Genomic DNA, 19,302 nt, shown 5'->3' on the forward strand with positions numbered 1-19,302 from the left:
CAATCACTCACTACTCACTCACTCACTCACTCACTCACTCTGACTCACTCACTACTGACTCACTCACTCACTCACTCACTCACTCACTACTGACTCACTCACTCACTCACTCACTACTGACTCACTCACTCACTCACTCACTCACTCACTCACTCACTCACTCACTCACTACTGACTCACTCACTCACTCACTCACTCACTCACTCACTACTGACTCACTCACTCACTCACTCTGACTCACTCACTCACTCACTCACTCACTCACTCACTCACTCACTACTGACTCACTCACTCACTCACTCACTCACTCACTACTGACTCACTCACTCACTCACTCTGACTCACTCACTCACTCACTCACTCACTCACTCACTCTGACTCACTCACTCACTCACTCACTCACTCACTACTGACTCACTCACTCACTCACTCACTACTGACTCACTCACTCACTCACTCTGACTCACTCACTCTGACTCACTTCGTTTTATTAGTATTTATTATATTTATCTTTTTACCTTTTTTGAAATTTGAAAGATAATAAAGATATTTTTTTATAAGTGAGATCTCTGATTGTAGTCCTTGAAAACCAAAATAAGTAGAGCTTAAAGTCCTTGAAAGTTCTGGAACTTCATGTTACAGTTTCTGTTGGAACCCTGACCCCCATCTGTCCCATCTGTCCCGTGTGTGTGTGTGTGTGTGTGTGTGTGTGTGCGTGTGTGTGTGTGTGTGTGTCAGGACGTGGAGAGCTACGACCCGATCCTGAACCCGGTGCTGAACCGAGAGGTCCGGCGCACCGGTGGCCGAGTGCTCATCACTCTTGGGGATCAGGACATCGATCTGTCCCCATCCTTCGTCATCTTCCTGTCCACACGAGACCCAACGGTAAAAATAATCGCTCGTTAGATGAAGGGATGTGTTTCTCCCAGCGCTACTGTTGAGTTTCTCCCAGCGCTACTGTTGTGTTTCTGACTCATTTAATGCCTATGATTTTTTTAATCATTAAATTCATCATTAATTAATATTTAATCACGGCACAGTTCTTTTTCTGATTAATTGCACAGCATGACACAACGCTTGAATTGTGGTGTCTCTGCAGGTGGAGTTCCCTCCCGACCTTTGCTCTCGCGTGACCTTTGTGAACTTCACGGTGACCCGCAGCAGCCTCCAGAGCCAGTGCCTGAACGAGGTCCTGAAGGCCGAGCGACCCGACGTGGATGAGAAGCGCTCGGACCTGCTGAAGCTCCAGGGTGAGTGGTGATGATGATGATGATGATGATGATGATGAGGAGGAGGAGGATGATGAGGATGATGGGGAACGCTGAGATCCACTCGTGATGGACGTGCTGAAGTGTTAAAGGTGCAGTCTGTAAGAGTGCCAGCTAGTGGTGGGAATAGGTACTGCAGTCCCAATGTAAAATATGGGAGATGGTGGTGTCCCCCTCAGACTCGATTTGAGGACACACAACAGGAACGAGCGCAATTGACAATGAAAATTGGCAACGTGAAGTATCGCACAGATCAAAACAAAAACAGACGTTCCAACACGGAAACGCACATTTCAGAGTAAAGGAACCGGCTGTGGTGTTTCTCAGAGGAGCGAGTGTTAGGGTTAGAGGAGCGAGTGTTAGGGTTAGAGGAGCGAGTGTTAGGGTTAGAGGAGCGAGTGTTAGGGTTAGTGGAGCGAGTGTGACCTCAGCATGTGTCCTCTATATCTGCAGACATGATGTTCTTATGCTTCAGTCGAGTGTAAAAGTAACGTGGTTGTGTTGGATCTGCTCAGGCGAGTTCCAGCTGCGTCTGCGTCAGTTGGAGAAGTCTCTCCTGCAGGCCCTGAATGAGGTCAAGGGTCGTATCCTGGACGACGACACCATCATCACGACCCTGGAGAACCTGAAGAAGGAGGCGGCGGAGGTGACGAGGAAGGTGGAGGAGACCGACATCGTGATGCAGGAGGTGGAGTCGGTGTCGCAGCAGTACCTGTCCCTGGCCTCGGCCTGCAGCAGCATCTACTTCACCATGGAGTCCCTCAACCAGGTGTGTGTGTGTGTGTGTGTGTGTGTGTGTGTCCCTGGCCTCGGCCTGCAGCAGCATCTACTTCACCATGGAGGCCCTCAACCAGGTGTGTGTGTGTGTGTGTGTGTGTGTGTGTGTGTGTGTCCCTGGCCTCGGCCTGCAGCAGCATCTACTTCACCATGGAGTCCCTCAACCAGGTGTGTGTGTGTGTGTGTGTGTGTGTGTGTGTCCCTGGCCTCGGCCTGCAGCAGCATCTACTTCACCATGGAGTCCCTCAACCAGGTGTGTGTGTGTGTGTGTGTGTGTGTGTGTGTCCCTGGCCTCGGCCTGCAGCAGCATCTACTTCACCATGGAGTCCCTCAACCAGGTGTGTGTGTGTGTGTGTGTGTGTGTGTGTCCCTGGCCTCGGCCTGCAGCAGCATCTACTTCACCATGGAGGCCCTCAACCAGGTGTGTGTGTGTGTGTGTGTGTGTGTGTGTGTCCCTGGCCTCGGCCTGCAGCAGCATCTACTTCACCATGGAGGCCCTCAACCAGGTGTGTGTGTGTGTGTGTGTCCCTGGCCTCGGCCTGCAGCAGCATCTACTTCACCATGGAGGCCCTCAACCAGGTGTGTGTGTGTGTGTGTGTGTGTGTGTGTGTCCCTGGCCTCGGCCTGCAGCAGCATCTACTTCACCATGGAGTCCCTCAACCAGGTGTGTGTGTGTGTGTGTCCCTGGCCTCGGCCTGCAGCAGCATCTACTTCACCATAGCTACTTCAACCAGGTCACACACCCGCGTGTGTGTGTGTGTCACTCTTCATCAGGGTTGGGGAAAGTTACTTTGAAAAGTAATGCATACAATATTGTGTTACTTAGTTACTTTTTAAGAAAAGTAAAGCATTACGCTACTTTCTCTCACCTGGGCTGGCCCTTTCAGACCAAAATTGTAATAAGGCTGAAGGAAATGCTACTTCACACGCGTACAGTAGAGGGCGCCGAGAGTTTAGAATTTTGTTTATTATTGGTGAAGTGTTATAGTCATTTTTGCTCATGGGTTTAATTGAATTATTCGAAGATCATCAGCAAGTACACTGGTCAATAAAGTGAGATTTAAAATGCATAAAAATATTTGTTTTATTTAATATATTTATTTATTGGAGGTTTGTGTATTATTCTGATTTTGCATTTCACTGATTTTATTCATTTTGAGGAATAATTCATCTTTTTTTGTGCAAAAGAGATGAGTATATGCACACACACATTTAGTCTAGAACTACAATAACCATCATGTTCACACACACACACACACACAACGCCTCTGCACTTACTCACAATTTCTCTCAACATGAGGACAGGAGAACTGTCAGTCAATAAATGTGAAAAGTAACTTGCAAATACTTATTTGAATAAGTAACTGTTACTTTACTAGTTACTTGAAAAAAGTAATCTGATTACATACCTCGAGTTACTTTGAGTTCCCCCAGCGCCGCTCCTCATGCCGGATCTGTCTCTCGCCCCGCAGATGCACTTCCTCTACCAGTACTCGCTGCACTTCTTCCTGGACATCTACCACACCGTGTTATACGAGAACTCAAACCTGAAGAGTGTGAGCGACCACACGCAGCGTCTGACACACATCACCAAAGACCTGTTCCAGGTGAGACCCAGAACTCTCAGAGACACACACACATGCACGTGTGAAATCAGGAAAACACACTTCAGCTCTTTCTTCTTTCTGCTGAGCTTCAATAAACGTGACATTTATAAAATGTTAGTGGTAACACTTTACTATACGGTTCATTAGTTAGCATTAGTTAACATGAACTAAAAATGATCAATGTGTCATTATTGATCATACATAATATTAATTTAAACATTTACTAATACGTTATTAAAATCATAGGTTGTATTTGTTAACATTAGTTAATGCACTGTGAACCAACATGAACAAACTATGAACAGCTGGATTTTTATTAACTAATATTAACAGATTAATAAATACTGTAATAAATGTATTGCTCATTGTTAGTTCATGTTAGTTAATACATTAGCTAATGAACCTTAAAGTTTTACCATTTGTTTTTATTATATTGTATCAATGATATCATGTTAAATGTTTAATTTGTATCTGCCATTTAATAATTAAATACAGCAACAGTGAACACATGAGAAGGGCCTTTATTCAGGACGTGTGTGTGTGTGTGTGTGTGTGTGTGTGTGTGTGTGTGTGTGTGTGTGTGTGTGTGTGTGTGTGTGTGTGTGTGTGTGTGTGTGTGTGTGTGTGTGTGTGTGTGTGTGTGTGTGTGTGTGTGTGTGTGTGTGTGTGTGTGTGTGTGTGTGTGTGTGTGTGTGTGTGTGTGTGTGTGTGTGTGTGTGTTCCTCTGCAGGGCGCGTTTAACCGCGTGGCTCGAGGGATGCTGCATCAGGACCACATCACGTTCGCTGTGCTGCTCGCCCGCATCAACCTGAAGGGCCTGACCAGGTACTGACCATTAGTGCTCTGTGTCAATCACAGGTGTCAATCACAGGTGTCAATCACAGGTGTCAATCACAGGAGTCAATCACAGGAGTGAACATGATTAGTGCTCTGTGTCAATCACAGGTGTCAATCACAGGTGTCAATCACAGGTGTCAATCACAGGAGTGAACATGATTGTTTCTTGAGCTTCTGTTTTCCATGTTTGAGTCGCTGATCAACGTTCATATGTGAATAAAAGCCTAAATTAAGTCTGTTCATCATATAAAGCGATTGTGTGAATTAAACGGCTCCATTCGTATGGATTTATTTTATTATCACTGAAAGGGGTCGTCGGATGCCCGTTTCCCACAAGTTTTGTGATTCTTTAGGGTCTTCATGTAAAGTTTGTAACATACTTTGGTTAAAACTCCTCAATGGTTGTAAAACAACACGCTTTACCTCCTCAAGAACAGCTGTTCACAGCGAGCGTTTCAGTGCATGGCTCTTTAGATGATAATGAGCAACTGCTCAATAAACAAGAAGTTAATATTAAGTGACTTACATTTAAAAAATCATTTAATCTTATTGTAAAAGATGATACTGCTGCAAACTGACCAGCTTATAGAATATGAAGAATATCACAGGCGTTAGGAGTCAGCTGTCCTCGGCCCTAACCCTGCACAGGGACCAGCACAATATAAGCACTCAGCAAAATATCGTCTAATTATCATTATTGATAAAATCCCAGAAAATATCGAGATGTAATATTTTGGTCAACATCGCACACCCCTATTTTGAATAGACTTTTAATGGAGGGACAGAAGTCATCTCATCCAGACGCACTATAGTCACAGACTCTGAGGTTCAGGGAAGGTGTGAAGGGTTATACAGCGACACATGAAGGCCTGATGTCTCTCCCGCTCTCTGTGCTCGTGTCTCCCAGCGAACCCTCGTACGACGCAGAGTTCCAGCACTTCCTGCGTGGGAAGGAGATCGTGTTGAGCGGGGCGAGTGTGCCGAAGGTGAAGGGTCTGAGCGGAGAGCAGGCTGAAGCCATGGTGCGCCTCAGCCGAGTGCCGGCCTTCAAAGACCTGGTGTCCACCGTCCAGGCGGATGAGGTGAGCCACTCTACACCTGTGTCTGAGCTCTCACAGCACCTCTGACCCCTCTCTGACCCTCTGACCCCTCTCTGATCACCTGACCCTCTGACCCCTCTCTGACCCCCTGACCCCTCTGATCGATCTCTGACCCCTTCTGTGTTCCAGCAATTCTTCATGTGGCTGGAGAGTAACTCACCTGAGCTGTCGGTGCCGTACCTGTGGAGCGAAGAGAAGGCGTCCAGTGAGTGAACGACACATTTAATATTCATCAGTATTATTGATCTCCTGCACTGACACCATTATATGAGAACTGAACTGAGCTGGACGATGACATCACGGTTTTCTCCAGAGCGGCTGTATATATAAATGAACTAAAAGTGTACAAAAAAAATGACCCATCTCTGGACTCACTCAAGCTGGACTGAGACGCTACTCTCTTCTGGACACTAACTTTGCATTATTTTCCTGTTAGGGTTATTTTCACTGAGTCAGTGTTGTATAAATAAAGCTGACTTGACCTGACGTCCTGTGAGTGCCTGCAGAAGTGACGTGTGTGTGTGTGTGTGTGTGTGTGTGTGTGTGTCCTCAGCTGTGATTGGGCAGGCCGTCCACCAGCTGCTGCTGATCCAGGCGTTCAGACCCGATCGTCTGCTGGCCATGTCGCACATCTTTGTGTCCAGAATCCTGGGAGAAAACTTCATGGCCATCATCGATCAGCCGCTGGACCTGGCCAACATCGTGGACAGCGAGGTAAGAGGCGTGTGTGTGTGTGTGTGTGTGTGTGTGTGTGTGAGACGCGAGCTGCTCCTGTTTCAGTACTCGTGTGTGTGTGTGTGAGACGCGAGCGGCTCCTGCTTCAGTGCTTGTGTGTGTGTGTGTGTGTGCGCAGGTGAAGCCGGGGACGCCGGTGCTGATGTGTTCTGTGCCCGGGTACGATGCTAGCGGTCTAGTGAGGGATCTCGCCGCTGAGCAGAACAAACACATCACCTCCATCTCCATCGGTGAGACCTCACAAACACACACATGTAGATATAACACACATGTAGATATAACACACATGTAGATATAACACACTGGATTCAACGGTGGAAGCTTGTTTCTGCCAGGAATACACTATGTGAGATATAAACATGCAATTGCGAGAAATAAACAAAAAATTCTGACTTTCTCAGAATTGCGTGATATGGAAAGTTAGCAAACGTAAACTGAACTCTTGTGTGTCGGTCTCCAGGTTCTGCTGAAGGGTTTAATAAGGCGGACCGAGACATCAACACAGCGGTGAAGTCGGGCAGGTGAGAGAGCGTCCGACCGGCACACACTCCTCTGGCGCTCACGAGCTGCTCTCATCTGTGTGTGTGTGTGTGTTTCAGGTGGGTGATGCTGGAGAACGTGCATCTGGCTCCTGGTTGGCTGATGCAGCTGGAGAAGAAACTCCACTCCATGCAACCGCACTCCAGTTTCCGGCTCTTCCTCACCATGGAGATCAACCCGAAGGTCCCACATCACTTCCTGTGCTCAGTCTGTGTCACGTGTCATGAATGCCTCATCTGATGATTGATGTTCTCCCTCAGGTGCCGGTGAACCTGCTGCGTGCCGGGCGCATCTTCGTGTTCGAGCCTCCTCCGGGTATGAAGGCCAACATGCTGCGCACCTTCAGCAATATTCCTGTGGCGCGCATGTGTAAGGTGAGTCAGCAGAAACACATCTGATCTATCTGCGGGATCTGATATATCTGCGGGATCTGATCTATCTGCGGGATCTGATATATCTGCGGGATCTGATCTATCTGCGGGATCTGATAAAATGTTATTATTATTAAAGGGATACTCCACTTTTTTCGGAAATAAGCTCATTTTACATCTCCCCCAGAGTTAAACAGTTGAGTTTTACCGTTTTAGAATCCATTCAGCCGAACTCCGGTTCTGACGGTACCACTTTTAGCATAGCTTAGCACAGATCATTGATTCTGATTAGTCCAGTAGCATTTCTTTCAAAATGACCAAAAAGTTTCAATATTTTTCCTATTTAAAACTTGACTCTTCTGTAGTTAAACCGTGTACTAAGATCGACGGAAAATGAAAAGTTGCGATTTTCTAGGCTGATATGGCTAGGAACTACTCTCATTCCTGCGTAATAATCAAGGAACTGTGTGTCTGTACCATGGGTGCAGCAGGCGTAATGATATGACGCAGCGCCTGAAAATAGTCCCCAGCTCGGTAACTTCTTCCAATGTGACCGGGACTAAGTTTGTCTAACCTATTAGACCTATTTTCAGGCGCTGCGTCATATCACTACGCCTGCTGCACTCATGGTACAGCCGCACAGTTCCTTGATTATTACGCCGGAATGAGAGTAGTTCCTAGTCATATAGGCTTAGAAAATCGCAACTTTTCATTTTCCGTCGATCTTAGTACACGGTTTAACTACAGAAGAGTCAAGTTTTAAATAGGAAAAATATTGAAACTCTTTGGTCATTTTGAAAGAAATGCTACTGGACTAATCAGAATCAATGATCTGTGCTAAGCTATGCTAAAAGTGGTACCGTCAGACCCGGAGTTCGGCTGAATGGATTCTAAAACGGTAAAACTCAACTGTTTAACTCTGGGGGAGATGTAAAATGAGCATATTTCCGAAAAAAGTGGAGTATCCCTTTAATAATAATAATAATAATAATAATAATATTAGGACACCAAATGTAAGGTGTGCTGGTATGTGGGGTTAGAAATAAAATAAAGAAATGCATGTTGTGTTTCTGCTCCTCTCTGCTGCCAGTGTGTTCGTCACCGTGAGCTTCAGCATTGTGTTGATTGTTGTCACATGTAGAGGTCTTCACAGTGAACCCGAGACCCGTCGACCCGGGACCCGACCCGGGACCCGTACGGGTTCGGGTCTATATTTTAAATTATCAGCCGGGTCCGGGTCGGGTCCGAATTTATTACTTCGGGTCCCGGGTCTGTTTAACATTGTGTGTAATACCCGTGCGATCGGAGTCATTAGATCAGACTCGGAGAAAACCCGGCCGTGATTAGACACTGCTTGTGTTTTTTTGTAACTTGCAACTTGTAAAATTAGGACACTCAAAATAAATTGCGTTAAAAAGCATATTTTAGGTTGATCCAGCTAGCGTGCATGTGCAGTCTCAAGCGCGTGTCATGTTTCTATGGCAACCAGCAGAGTTTCAGTGAGGGACCGCCAAACCGCGCTTTAGATTTTACAATATAAATTAACAGTCTTGTTTAATCTTAAAGTTTTAGTGGTCAGATTCAGACTCGATGCAGAGCAGAGAGCACGGAGATGATAGCAAATAAATAACGTCAGCGGCCATGGCACTGAACGAGCAATCGTTATTATAACGTTAGTTCAAAAGGGCAAACAGTCAAAGTTATTATGCGAGTTACCTCGAGTCAGAATGTATGTTACATGTGCAAAGTTGCATTTGTCATCCGTCACCGTGACATCAAGTGGACTTTTGAAGCTGAAATAATGAGTGGATTAAGCTTGGACTTGGAATAACTAGAGGAATAACATGAATAACTTGTCGGAGGATTGTAATGCATGATCACAGCCAGTCAGGTAACGTAAACGTTAACGTTACATGGAAGAGAGAGGAGACTACTACGCTTCCACGGCTCCTTAAATTAGGTAAGACAAAAAGTTGTATTTTTCGCAACAGGTTTATTGACTTGTAATAGCAGTTTAAGGTGGAATATATGACAATCGGGTCCAGTCGGGTCTGTGTCTTCCCGGCGGTTTCGGGTCCAGCTTTCAAATAATAGACGGGTCCAGGTCGGGTCCGGTTAGGCATTTCTCGGATCTGCACGGGTCCGGGTCCAGCTTTTGAAATAATAGACGGGTCCGGGTCGGTTCGGTTTAGCACATTACGGGTCTCTTTCGGGTTCGGGCACGAATTTTTGGACCCGTGAAGACCTCTAGTCACATGTTCATCTTGTTGTTGTTCTCTCAGTCCCCGAACGAGCGAGCGCGCCTGTACTTCCTCCTGGCCTGGTTCCACGCCGTCATCCAGGAGCGGCTCCGTTACGCTCCGCTCGGCTGGTCCAAGAAATACGAGTTTGGAGAGTCGGACCTGCGCTCCGCCTGCGACACCATCGACACCTGGCTGGATGATACGGCGAAGGTGTGTGTGTGTGTGTGTGTGTGTGTGTGTGTGTGTGTGTGTGTGTGTGTGTGTGTGTGTGTAACGCCTGTCGCTCTCCTCTGTGTGTGTGTGTGTGTGTGTGTGTGTGTGTGTGTGTGTGTGTAACACCTGTCGCTCTCCTCTGTGTGTGTGTGTGTGTGTGTAACGCCTGTCGCTCCTCTGTGTGTGTGTGTGTGTAACGCCTGTCGCTCTCCTCTGTGTGTGTGTGTGTGTGTGTGTGTGTGTGTGTGTGTGTGTGTAACGCCTGTCGCTCTCCTCAGGGGGTGTGTCAGTGTGTGTGTGTAACGCCTGTCGCTCTCCTCTGTGTGTGTGTGTGTGTGTGTGTGTGTGTGTGTAACACCTGTCGCTCTACTCAGTGTGTGTGTGTGTGTGTGTGTGTGTGTGTGTGTGTGTGTAACGCCTGTCGCTCTCCTCAGGGGGTGTGTGTGTGTGTGTGTAACGCCTGTCGCTCTCCTCTGTGTGTGTGTGTGTGTGTGTGTGTGTGTGTGTGTGTAACACCTGTCGCTCTACTCAGTGTGTGTGTGTGTGTGTGTGTGTGTGTGTGTGTGTGTGTGTAACGCCTGTCGCTCTCCTCAGGGGGTGTGTGTGTGTGTGTGTGTAACGCCTGTCGCTCTCCTCTGTGTGTGTGTGTGTGTGTGTGTGTGTGTGTGTAACGCCTGTCGCTCTCCTCGGGGGTGTGTGTGTGTGTGTGTGTGTGTGTGTGTGTGTAACGCCTGTCGCTCTCCTCTGTGTGTGTGTGTGTGTGTGTGTGTGTGTGTGTGTGTGTGTGTAACACCTGTCGCTCTCCTCTGTGTGTGTGTGTGTGTGTGTGTGTAACACCTGTCGCTCTCCTCTGTGTGTGTGTGTGTGTGTGTAACACCTGTCGCTCTACTCAGTGTGTGTGTGTGTGTGTGTGTGTGTAACGCCTGTCGCTCTCCTCGGGGGTGTGTGTGTGTGTGTGTGTGTGTGTGTGTGTAACGCCTGTCGCTCTCCTCTGTGTGTGTGTGTGTGTGTGTGTGTGTGTGTGTGTGTGTGTGTAACACCTGTCGCTCTCCTCTGTGTGTGTGTGTGTGTGTGTGTGTAACACCTGTCGCTCTCCTCAGGGTGTGTGTGTGTGTGTGTGTGTAACGCCTGTCGCTCTCCTCTGTGTGTGTGTGTGTGTGTGTGTGTGTGTGTGTGTGTGTGTGTGTAACGCCTGTCGCTCTCCTCTGTGTGTGTGTGTGTGTGTAACGCCTGTCGCTCTCCTCAGGGTGTGTGTGTGTGTGTGTGTAACGCCTGTCGCTCTCCTCAGGGTGTGTGTGTGTGTGTGTGTGTGTGTGTGTGTGTGTGTAACACCTGTCGCTCTCCTCTGTGTGTGTGTGTGTGTGTGTGTGTGTGTGTGTGTGTGTGTGTGTAACGCCTGTTGCTCTCCTCAGGGGGTGTGTGTGTGTGTGTGTGTGTGTGTGTGTGTAACGCCTGTCGCTCTCCTCTGTGTGTGTGTGTGTGTGTGTGTGTGTGTGTGTGTAACACCTGTCGCTCTCCTCTGTGTGTGTGTGTGTGTGTGTGTGTAACACCTGTCGCTCTCCTCAGGGTGTGTGTGTGTGTGTGTGTGTAACGCCTGTCGCTCTCCTCTGTGTGTGTGTGTGTGTGTGTGTGTGTGTGTGTGTGTAACGCCTGTCGCTCTCCTCTGTGTGTGTGTGTGTGTAACGCCTGTCGCTCTCCTCAGGGTGTGTGTGTGTGTGTGTGTGTAACGCCTGTCGCTCTCCTCAGGGTGTATGTGTGTGTGTGTGTGTGTGTGTGTGTGTGTAACACCTGTCGCTCTCCTCAGGGTGTGTGTGTGTGTGTGTGTGTAACGCATGTCGCTCTCCTCAGGGTGTGTGTGTGTGTGTGTGTGTGTAACACCTGTCGCTCTCCTCAGGGTCGGCAGAACATCTCTCCTGATAAGATCCCGTGGGCGGCTCTGAAGACTCTGATGGCTCAGTCGATCTACGGCGGGCGCATCGATAACGAGTTCGACCAGCGGCTCCTGAACACGTTCCTGGATCGGCTCTTCACCACCAGCAGCTTCGACAGCGAGTTCAAGCTGGCGCTCAAAGTGGACGGGCACAAGGACATCAAGATGCCCGACGGCATCCGGTCAGCCTAACCCTAATGTCTCTGCATCACATGTTTATTATACAGCGCAGATTCACAGCAGCTTCAGTGAGGAACACGATCAGTGATGAAACTCATCAGATACGAGCCTCAATCTCAGATTCAGCTCTACAGAAGACCATTACTCAGATCTCTGGGAACTCTGGGATCGGGCTGAACATTACTCTAATATCCTCGGATAACATTTATTCTCTCTGATTTATTTGTGCCGCTCCTTCACAACCCCAGCGAGTCACCTGTGATGAACAGCTGAATCAGATTTAATTCTGTGGACAAACTTGAATCAAATTGAACTAAATTGAGCTAAATGACTCGAGTGTCTTCTGTAGAGCTGCAGTTATAGAGCTGAATCATCACTGATCTGAGTAATGACTCGAGTGTCTTCTGTAGAGATGCAGTTATAGAGCTGAACCATCACTGATCTGAGTAATGACTCGAGTGTCTTCTGTAGAGCTGCTTTACTGCAGAATGTGACTTAGTTTCATAAATTATGAATTTTGAAACATGAACACTGTTATTCCTGTGAAGAGGTTAGTGCTGTACGAGACGCTGGTGAATGACCTGTGTGTGTGTGTGTGTGTGTCGGTCAGGCGTGAGGAGTTCATCCACTGGGTGGAGCTGCTGCCGGACACTCAGACTCCATCATGGCTCGGGCTGCCGAGTAACGCAGAGAAGGTCCTGCTCACGACTCAGGGTACGAGCTCTCTCTCTCTCTCTCTCTCTCTCTCTCTCTCTCTCTCTCTCTCTCTCTCTCTCTCTCTCTCTCTCTCTCTCTCTCTCTCTCTCTCTCTCTCTCTCTCTCTCTCTCTCCCTCTCCCTCATTCATTCACGCCAACAAAACTCTTCGTTCACGCCAAACTCAAACTTTAAGTATCAGCGCAGACTAGGACTGTCAAAATGGCTGAGAAGCTAATTTGTAATTTTAAGTATTATCAAAATTTGAATTATATTCTAAAACTGTGTTTGTGCATCAGGAACCTGAGAAAACACACTTCAGCACACAGCGTAATGAACTACATGAACACACTACAGCAAACTGACATTCAGAAACACTCCACTTCTACTCACTACATCTACATATAGATCATCAAAAACACCAGACACTTAGCTTGATCTGAGCGAGTGCTGGGCGCTTTCACACACACACACACACACACACAAACACACACACACGGTTTTTGCATTTGAATGTGGAGCTTTTTATTTTATTCGATGAATATTCGAAATTGGAGTTTCTATCTGACAGCCCTAGCGCAGACGTGGCCTTCCTGTTGCCTCTTATCTGGCTTTCTGCACTTTAACCTCTTTATTAACTCAATGCTTGAACATGCAAGTTTGTCCAGCGGTTAATTTGATCTCCCTCCTTCACTTCCTGTGGGCGTGTCCCTCGCACACCTCACTTCCTGTGGGCGTGTCCCTCGCGCTCAGGCATTGACATGATGGGGAAGCTGTTGAAGATGCAGATGTTGGAGGATGAGGACGATCTGGCGTACGAGACGGAGAAGAAGCGCTCGACGTCCACGACTGACGCTCAGCCGGCCTGGATGAGAACGCTCCTGTCCACCGCTCGCAACTGGCTCCTGCTGATCCCCGAGGCCGTCAGCCCGCTCAAGCGCACCGTGGAGAACATCAAGGTATGCTGGGAAGGTTTCTGCAGCTCACCCTGATCACAGGCACAGTCAGGCCCTCCAAAACTTAGAGAAACACTTGTTTTAATGTTTTAGATTAGACATTGACTGTTTTCTATAACCGATACCAATTATTTGCATGTTTATGTGCCGACAACACACACACACACCCTCCTCATGATGTGTTCCTCCACAGGACCCGCTCTTCCGCTTCTTCGAGCGTGAGGTGAAGATGGGGTCTCGGATGCTGCAGGACGTGCGTCAGGATCTGACGGATGTGGTTCATGTGTGTGAGGGCAAGAAGAAGCAGACCAACGACCTGCGCACGCTCATCAACGACCTGGTCAAAGGTAGCTGACCTCTGACCCCTTACTCTGACCCCTGACCCCTTGCTCTAGTCACTAACCCTGTCCTGTTTCCTCAGGCATCCTCCCGCGCAGCTGGTGTCGCTACACCGTCCCGGCGGCCATGACGGTGATCCAGTGGGTGTCGGACTTCAGCGAGAGGATCCAGCAGCTGCAGCAGATCTCGCAGGGCGCGGCCACTGGGGGCGCTAAAGAGCTCAAGGTGTCCGAGAGAACACAACACACTCGATGAGGAAAACTAAATACACAATCAATGATGCTAACTGAGTTCTGTTCAGTGAAGCAGCTCTAAAAACACAACAGTGCTCGGCTGAAAAGTGTTCAGTTCATAAATGCAGAGCATTAAATGATGTTCTTCTTCCTCAGTGTTTCTGTCTTGGTTTCCAGCACAAATATCTAAACATTCTTAAATATTTACTGGAGAAGAAGCAAAATGATTGATTTCCGAGAAACTCAACAAAATGAAGTGAGTTTGTGTTTAAAACGAGAACTAATATCTGCCAATGGAGTCAGAAAAATACTCTTGTTTTCCCTTTGAATCAAGTGTGGTGTTCTGACTCCATTGACCAATATTTGTTCTGGTTTTTAACACAAACTCACAAATGTGCCCACCAGCAGTGCAACACTTTTTTTTTAATTTCCAGCACAAATATCTAAACATTCTTAAATCAAGATACATTTACTAGAGAAGCAAAATGACTGAAGAAAGAAGAGAAGTTGATCAAAACAAGAACAAATATCTGTCAGTAGAATCAGTAAAATAATCCTGTTTTCCCTCCATTGGCAAATATTTGTTCTTGTTTTAAGTAAAATTTTGTTAAATTTTTCAGAAACAGACTTAATATCTTCAGTCAGTAAATGTATCTTGATTTAAGAATGACGGGAACTCTGAGGAAGAACATCATTTATAATCTGAAGGAATAGCAAAAGTTGTTTCCATGTTCTAGTGGTTGTGATCAGGTGGTCAAGACTTTTTTGTGTGTAAAATGAATTAAAAGTAATGGAGATTGTTAGGAAGTTCTTTTGAAGTGTTGTTAATAAAACTCATCGTGTTGATGTTTAGGGTTAGAGAATACATTGACATGTGTGTTTCCTCCACTGGGTATGATGCTGAATGTGTTGTTCTCCAGAACATCCATGTGACCCTGGGGAGCCTGTTCGTGCCCGAGGCCTACATCACTGCCACCCGCCAGTACGTGGCTCAGGCCAACAGCTGGTCTCTGGAGGAACTGTGTCTCGAGGTCAACGTCACATCAGCACAGGGAGCAGCCCTCGACGCCTGCAGCTTCGGCATCAAGGGTGAGTGAGAGGGTGAGGGTGTGAGGGTGAGTGTGAGAGGGTGAGTGTGAGAGGGTGAGTGTGAGAGGGTGAGTGTGAGAGGGTGAGTGTGAGAGGGTGAGTGTGAGAGGGTGAGTGTGAGAGGGTGAGGGTGAGTGTGAGAGGGTGAGTGTGAGAGGGTGAGTGTGAGAGGGTGAGGGTGAGAGGGTGAGTGTGAGAGGGTGAGTGTGAGAGGGTGAGGGTGTGAGGGTGAGTGTGAGAGGGTGAGTGTGAGAGGGTGAGTGTGAGAGGGTGAGTGTGAGAGGGTGAGTGTGAGAGGGTGAGTGTGAGAGGGTGAGTGTGAGAGGGTGAGTGGGAGAGGGTGAGTGGGAGAGGGTGAGTGGGAGAGGGTGAGTGGGTGAGTGTGAGAGGGTGAGTGTGAGAGGGTGAGTGTGAGAGGGTGAGTGTGAGAGGGTGAGTGTGAGAGGGTGAGTGTGAGAGGGTGAGTGTGAGAGGGTGAGTGTGAGAGGGTGAGTGGGAGAGGGTGAGTGGGAGAGGGTGAGTGTGAGAGGGTGAGTGTGAGAGGGAGGGGGTGAGTGTGAGAGAGGGTGAGTGTGAGAGGGTGAGTGTGAGAGGGTGAGTGGGAGAGGGTGAGTGGGAGAGGGTGAGTGGGAGAGGGTGAGTGGGAGAGGGTGAGTGTGAGAGGGAGGGGGTGAGAGGGAGGGGGTGAGAGGGTGAGTGTGAGAGGGTGAGTGGGAGTGGGAGAGGGTGAGTGTGAGAGGGTGAGTGTGAGAGGGTGAGTGTGAGAGGGAGGGGGTGAGAGGGTGAGTGTGAGAGGGTGAGTGTGAGAGGGTGAGTGTGAGAGGGTGAGAGGGTGAGTGTGAGAGGGTGAGTGTGTGAGAGGGTGAGTGTGAGAGGGTGAGTGTGAGAGGGTGAGTGTGAGAGGGTGAGTGGGAGAGGGTGAGTGGGAGAGGGTGAGTGGGAGAGGGTGAGTGGGAGAGGGTGAGTGGGAGAGGGTGAGGGTGAGGGTGAGTGTGAGGGGGTGAGAGGGTGAGTGTGAGAGGGTGAGTGTGAGAGGGTGAGTGTGAGGGGGTGAGTGTGTGTGTGTGAGGGGGTGAGTGTGAAAGGGTGAGAGTGTGAGAGGGTGAGTGTGAGAGGGTGAGTGTGTGAGAGAGGGTGAGTGTGTGAGAGAGGGTGAGTGTGTGAGAGAGGGTGAGTGTGTGAGAGAGGGTGAGTGTGTGAGAGGGTGAGGGTGAGGGGGTGAGTGTGTGAGAGGGTGAGGGTGAGTGGGTGAGAGGGTGAGTGTGTGAGAGGGTGAGGGTGAGGGGGTGAGTGTGTGAGAGGGTGAGTGTGTGAGAGGGTGAGGGTGAGTGGGTGAGGGTGAGGGTGAGGGGGTGAGTGTGAGAGAGGGTGAGTGTGTGAGAGGGTGAGGGTGAGGGGGTGAGTGTGTGAGAGGGTGAGTGTGAGGGGGTGAGTGTGAGTGTGAGAGAGGGTGAGTGTGTGTGAGAGGGTGAGGGTGAGGGGGTGAGTGTGTGAGAGGGTGAGGGTGAGGGTGAGGGGGTGAGTGTGTGAGAGGGTGAGTGTGTGAGAGGGTGAGGGGGTGAGTGTGTGAGAGGGTGAGTGTGTGAGAGGGTGAGGGTGAGGGTGAGGGGGTGAGTGGGTGAGGGTGAGGGTGAGTGTGAGAGAGGGTGAGTGTGTGAGAGAAAAGGCATCTGAGGGAGCTCTGCTGACGTGTGTGTGTGTGTGTGTGTGCAGGTCTGAAGCTGCAGGGAGCTGTGTGCGCGAACAACAAGCTCTCTCTGTCCACCACCATCTCCACTGACCTCCCGCTGACACAACTACGCTGGATGAAGCAGAGCAACAGCGAGAAGAGGAACATGGTGAGTGGAGACACACACACACTCTCACTCACACACACTCTCTCTCTCGTTCACACTCTCTCTCTCTCTGCAGGTCACACTGCCCGTGTATCTGAACTTCACGCGAGCCGACCTCATCTTCACCGTTGACTTTGACATCGCCACCAAGGAAGACCCGCATCACTTCTACGAGCGCGGGGTCGCGGTCCTGTGCACCGAGTAGAAGAACACGCTTTACCCAGCATGCCTCAGTGTAGAGCAAGAGCTCGAACGCTTCTCTTTACCCAGCATTCCTCAGTGTAGAGCAAGAGCTCGAACGCTTCTCTTTACCCAGCATTCCTCAGTGTAGAGCAAGAGCTCGAACGCTTCTCTTTACCCAGCATGCCTCAGTGTAGAGCAAGAGCTCGAACGCTTCTCTTTACCCAGCATTCCTCAGTGTAGAGCAAGAGCTCGAACGCTTCTCTTTACCCAGCATGCCTCAGTGTAGTGTAGTGTAGTGTAGTGTAATCATAACTGTGTGTGTCTTTAATGGGACGAGGTCAGAAGGTCAGAAGCATGTGGGACGATGGACTGTGTTTGTGTTTCTCACACAGATGTTTTAGTGGAACAGATGAGAAGTGTGTGTTTTAGATGGAGAAATGGAAGTTGATAAGTTTTGCATGATTAGTGGTTTTCAATAAAGCTCAAATATTCCTTAAGTGTGTTTTGTGTCTGAATGTTATTCATGTGTGCCTGTAGGATCTTACCCTAACCCTTAAAACATACGTGTGAATTCATAAGTCAGAATAGACTATATACAGTGGGGGAAATAATTATTTGATCTGCTGATTTTTTAAGTTCGCCCACTTACAAAGAAAGGAAGGGTCTATAATTTATATGGTGGGTTTATTTTAACGGATAGAGAATATCAACCAAAGAATCCAGAAAAACACATTATATAAAGGTTGTAAACTGCTAGTATCCCTAAAGTCCTAATGTCAGTGGACACAGCGAGACCAGAGCCGTCACACGTCAGGGACCGACCGGACCTGCACACGGCTGGAACGGGCTAGACCATCAGCGAGAAGCTTGGGGAGAACTTTTACTTTTTACATTTACATTTATTCATTTAGCAGACGCTTTTATCCAAAGCGACGTACAAATGAGAACAACAGAAGCAGTGAAACTAACAGTAGGACAACAATACGCAAGTGCTGTGACCCTTCTCAGTTTAATCTAACGCAGTACGGGGTTTTTTAAGAATAGAATTGAATGGAATAGAAGAGAGTTTTGTAAGACTTTTGTTTTTGGTAAGGATGATCATGAGAATGAGAACATCTAAATGATTCGGAGAAGGTTTGGGAGGAAGTGCTGTGCTCAGATGAGACTCTTTGGCATCAGCTCAACTGTGTTAGGAGGAAGAGAAATGCTGACCATGACCCCAAGAACACCATCCCTGCGGTCAAGCACGTGTGGAAACATCATGGGGCTGTTTCTCTACCGCAAAGACGGGTCGTGGATGGGTCTTCCAGAACACTGGAGACGGGTCGTGGATGGGTCTTCCAGCACGACACTGACCCAGAACACACCGCCCAGGCAACAGAGTAGAATAGGTAATAGAGAAGCACATTAAGGTCTTGAGTGGCCTAGCCCGTGTCCACACCCTAACCCTGTAGAGACTCTGTGGAGGAGCCGAAACTCTGAGTTGCCCAGAGGATCTGTAGAGAGTGGCCCAGAATCCCTCCTGAGATGTGTGCAAACCTGCTGACCGTCTGACCTCTGTGCTTGCCTCGTCTGACCTCTGTGCTTGCCTCGTCTGACCTCTGTGCTTGCCAACAAGGGTTTCTCCACAAGTGCTAAATTATGTTCTGCTTGGGGCTCGGATTCTTATTTCACTCACTGAAATGCAAATCAATTTATAACCTTTATATAATGTGTTTTTCTGGATGTTTTGGTTGATATTCTCGCTATCCGTTAAAATAAACCTACCATATAAATTATAGACCCTTCGATTCCCTCCTGTACAGTATATATAAAATATGTAATCCAGCTGAACATATAAACACTATGAAAGCTGGCAGCTGATGGAGAAATGCCTGCGAGTTCTTCAGTCAAACACGACTGAAGACGTGTGCAAGTCAGATCCTCCAGCGCCACCGTGTGTCCAGATCCGGCACTGCAGCGGGAATGACCTCTGACCTCTGAAGAGCAAAGATCATGTGCTTCTCCAGATCATGTGATTCTGACAGCTTTATCGTGATCTGAGTGATTACAGGTTCAGCTGCAGCTTTACACACACACACACACACTAGAAGTGCTGAGTGTGTTTTCATCGAGACATGAGCAGATGATCAGCGAAAGAACCGGAACCGACGCTGGACTTTAGTTTTGCT

General features: G+C 48.3%; 1 protein-coding gene across 2 annotated transcripts in view; it reads left to right on the forward strand.

Annotated features, from left to right (window-relative positions):
- Positions 1-17,628, forward strand: part of dync1h1 (dynein, cytoplasmic 1, heavy chain 1) — a 60,096-nt gene extending 42,468 nt beyond the window's left edge. For both annotated transcript variants that reach the window (XM_084392598.1, XM_084392599.1), the window contains exons 58-78: positions 739-885; positions 1,100-1,250; positions 1,784-2,037; positions 3,518-3,652; positions 4,383-4,477; positions 5,397-5,571; positions 5,719-5,794; positions 6,143-6,303; positions 6,443-6,554; positions 6,785-6,845; positions 6,924-7,047; positions 7,125-7,238; positions 9,518-9,688; positions 11,586-11,803; positions 12,412-12,515; positions 13,250-13,455; positions 13,646-13,799; positions 13,874-14,016; positions 14,945-15,113; positions 16,827-16,951; positions 17,025-17,628. In XM_084392598.1, the coding sequence (XP_084248724.1) occupies positions 739-885; positions 1,100-1,250; positions 1,784-2,037; positions 3,518-3,652; positions 4,383-4,477; positions 5,397-5,571; positions 5,719-5,794; positions 6,143-6,303; positions 6,443-6,554; positions 6,785-6,845; positions 6,924-7,047; positions 7,125-7,238; positions 9,518-9,688; positions 11,586-11,803; positions 12,412-12,515; positions 13,250-13,455; positions 13,646-13,799; positions 13,874-14,016; positions 14,945-15,113; positions 16,827-16,951; positions 17,025-17,153 (3,024 nt within the window). In that variant the 3' untranslated portion in view covers positions 17,154-17,628. The remainder of the gene's footprint in view (positions 1-738; positions 886-1,099; positions 1,251-1,783; positions 2,038-3,517; positions 3,653-4,382; positions 4,478-5,396; positions 5,572-5,718; positions 5,795-6,142; positions 6,304-6,442; positions 6,555-6,784; positions 6,846-6,923; positions 7,048-7,124; positions 7,239-9,517; positions 9,689-11,585; positions 11,804-12,411; positions 12,516-13,249; positions 13,456-13,645; positions 13,800-13,873; positions 14,017-14,944; positions 15,114-16,826; positions 16,952-17,024) is intronic.
- Positions 17,629-19,302: the final 1,674 nt, after the last annotated feature.

This window comes from Rutilus rutilus, assembly GCF_951802725.1.
Source record: "Rutilus rutilus genome assembly, chromosome: 21".
NCBI lineage: Eukaryota > Metazoa > Chordata > Actinopteri > Cypriniformes > Leuciscidae > Rutilus > Rutilus rutilus.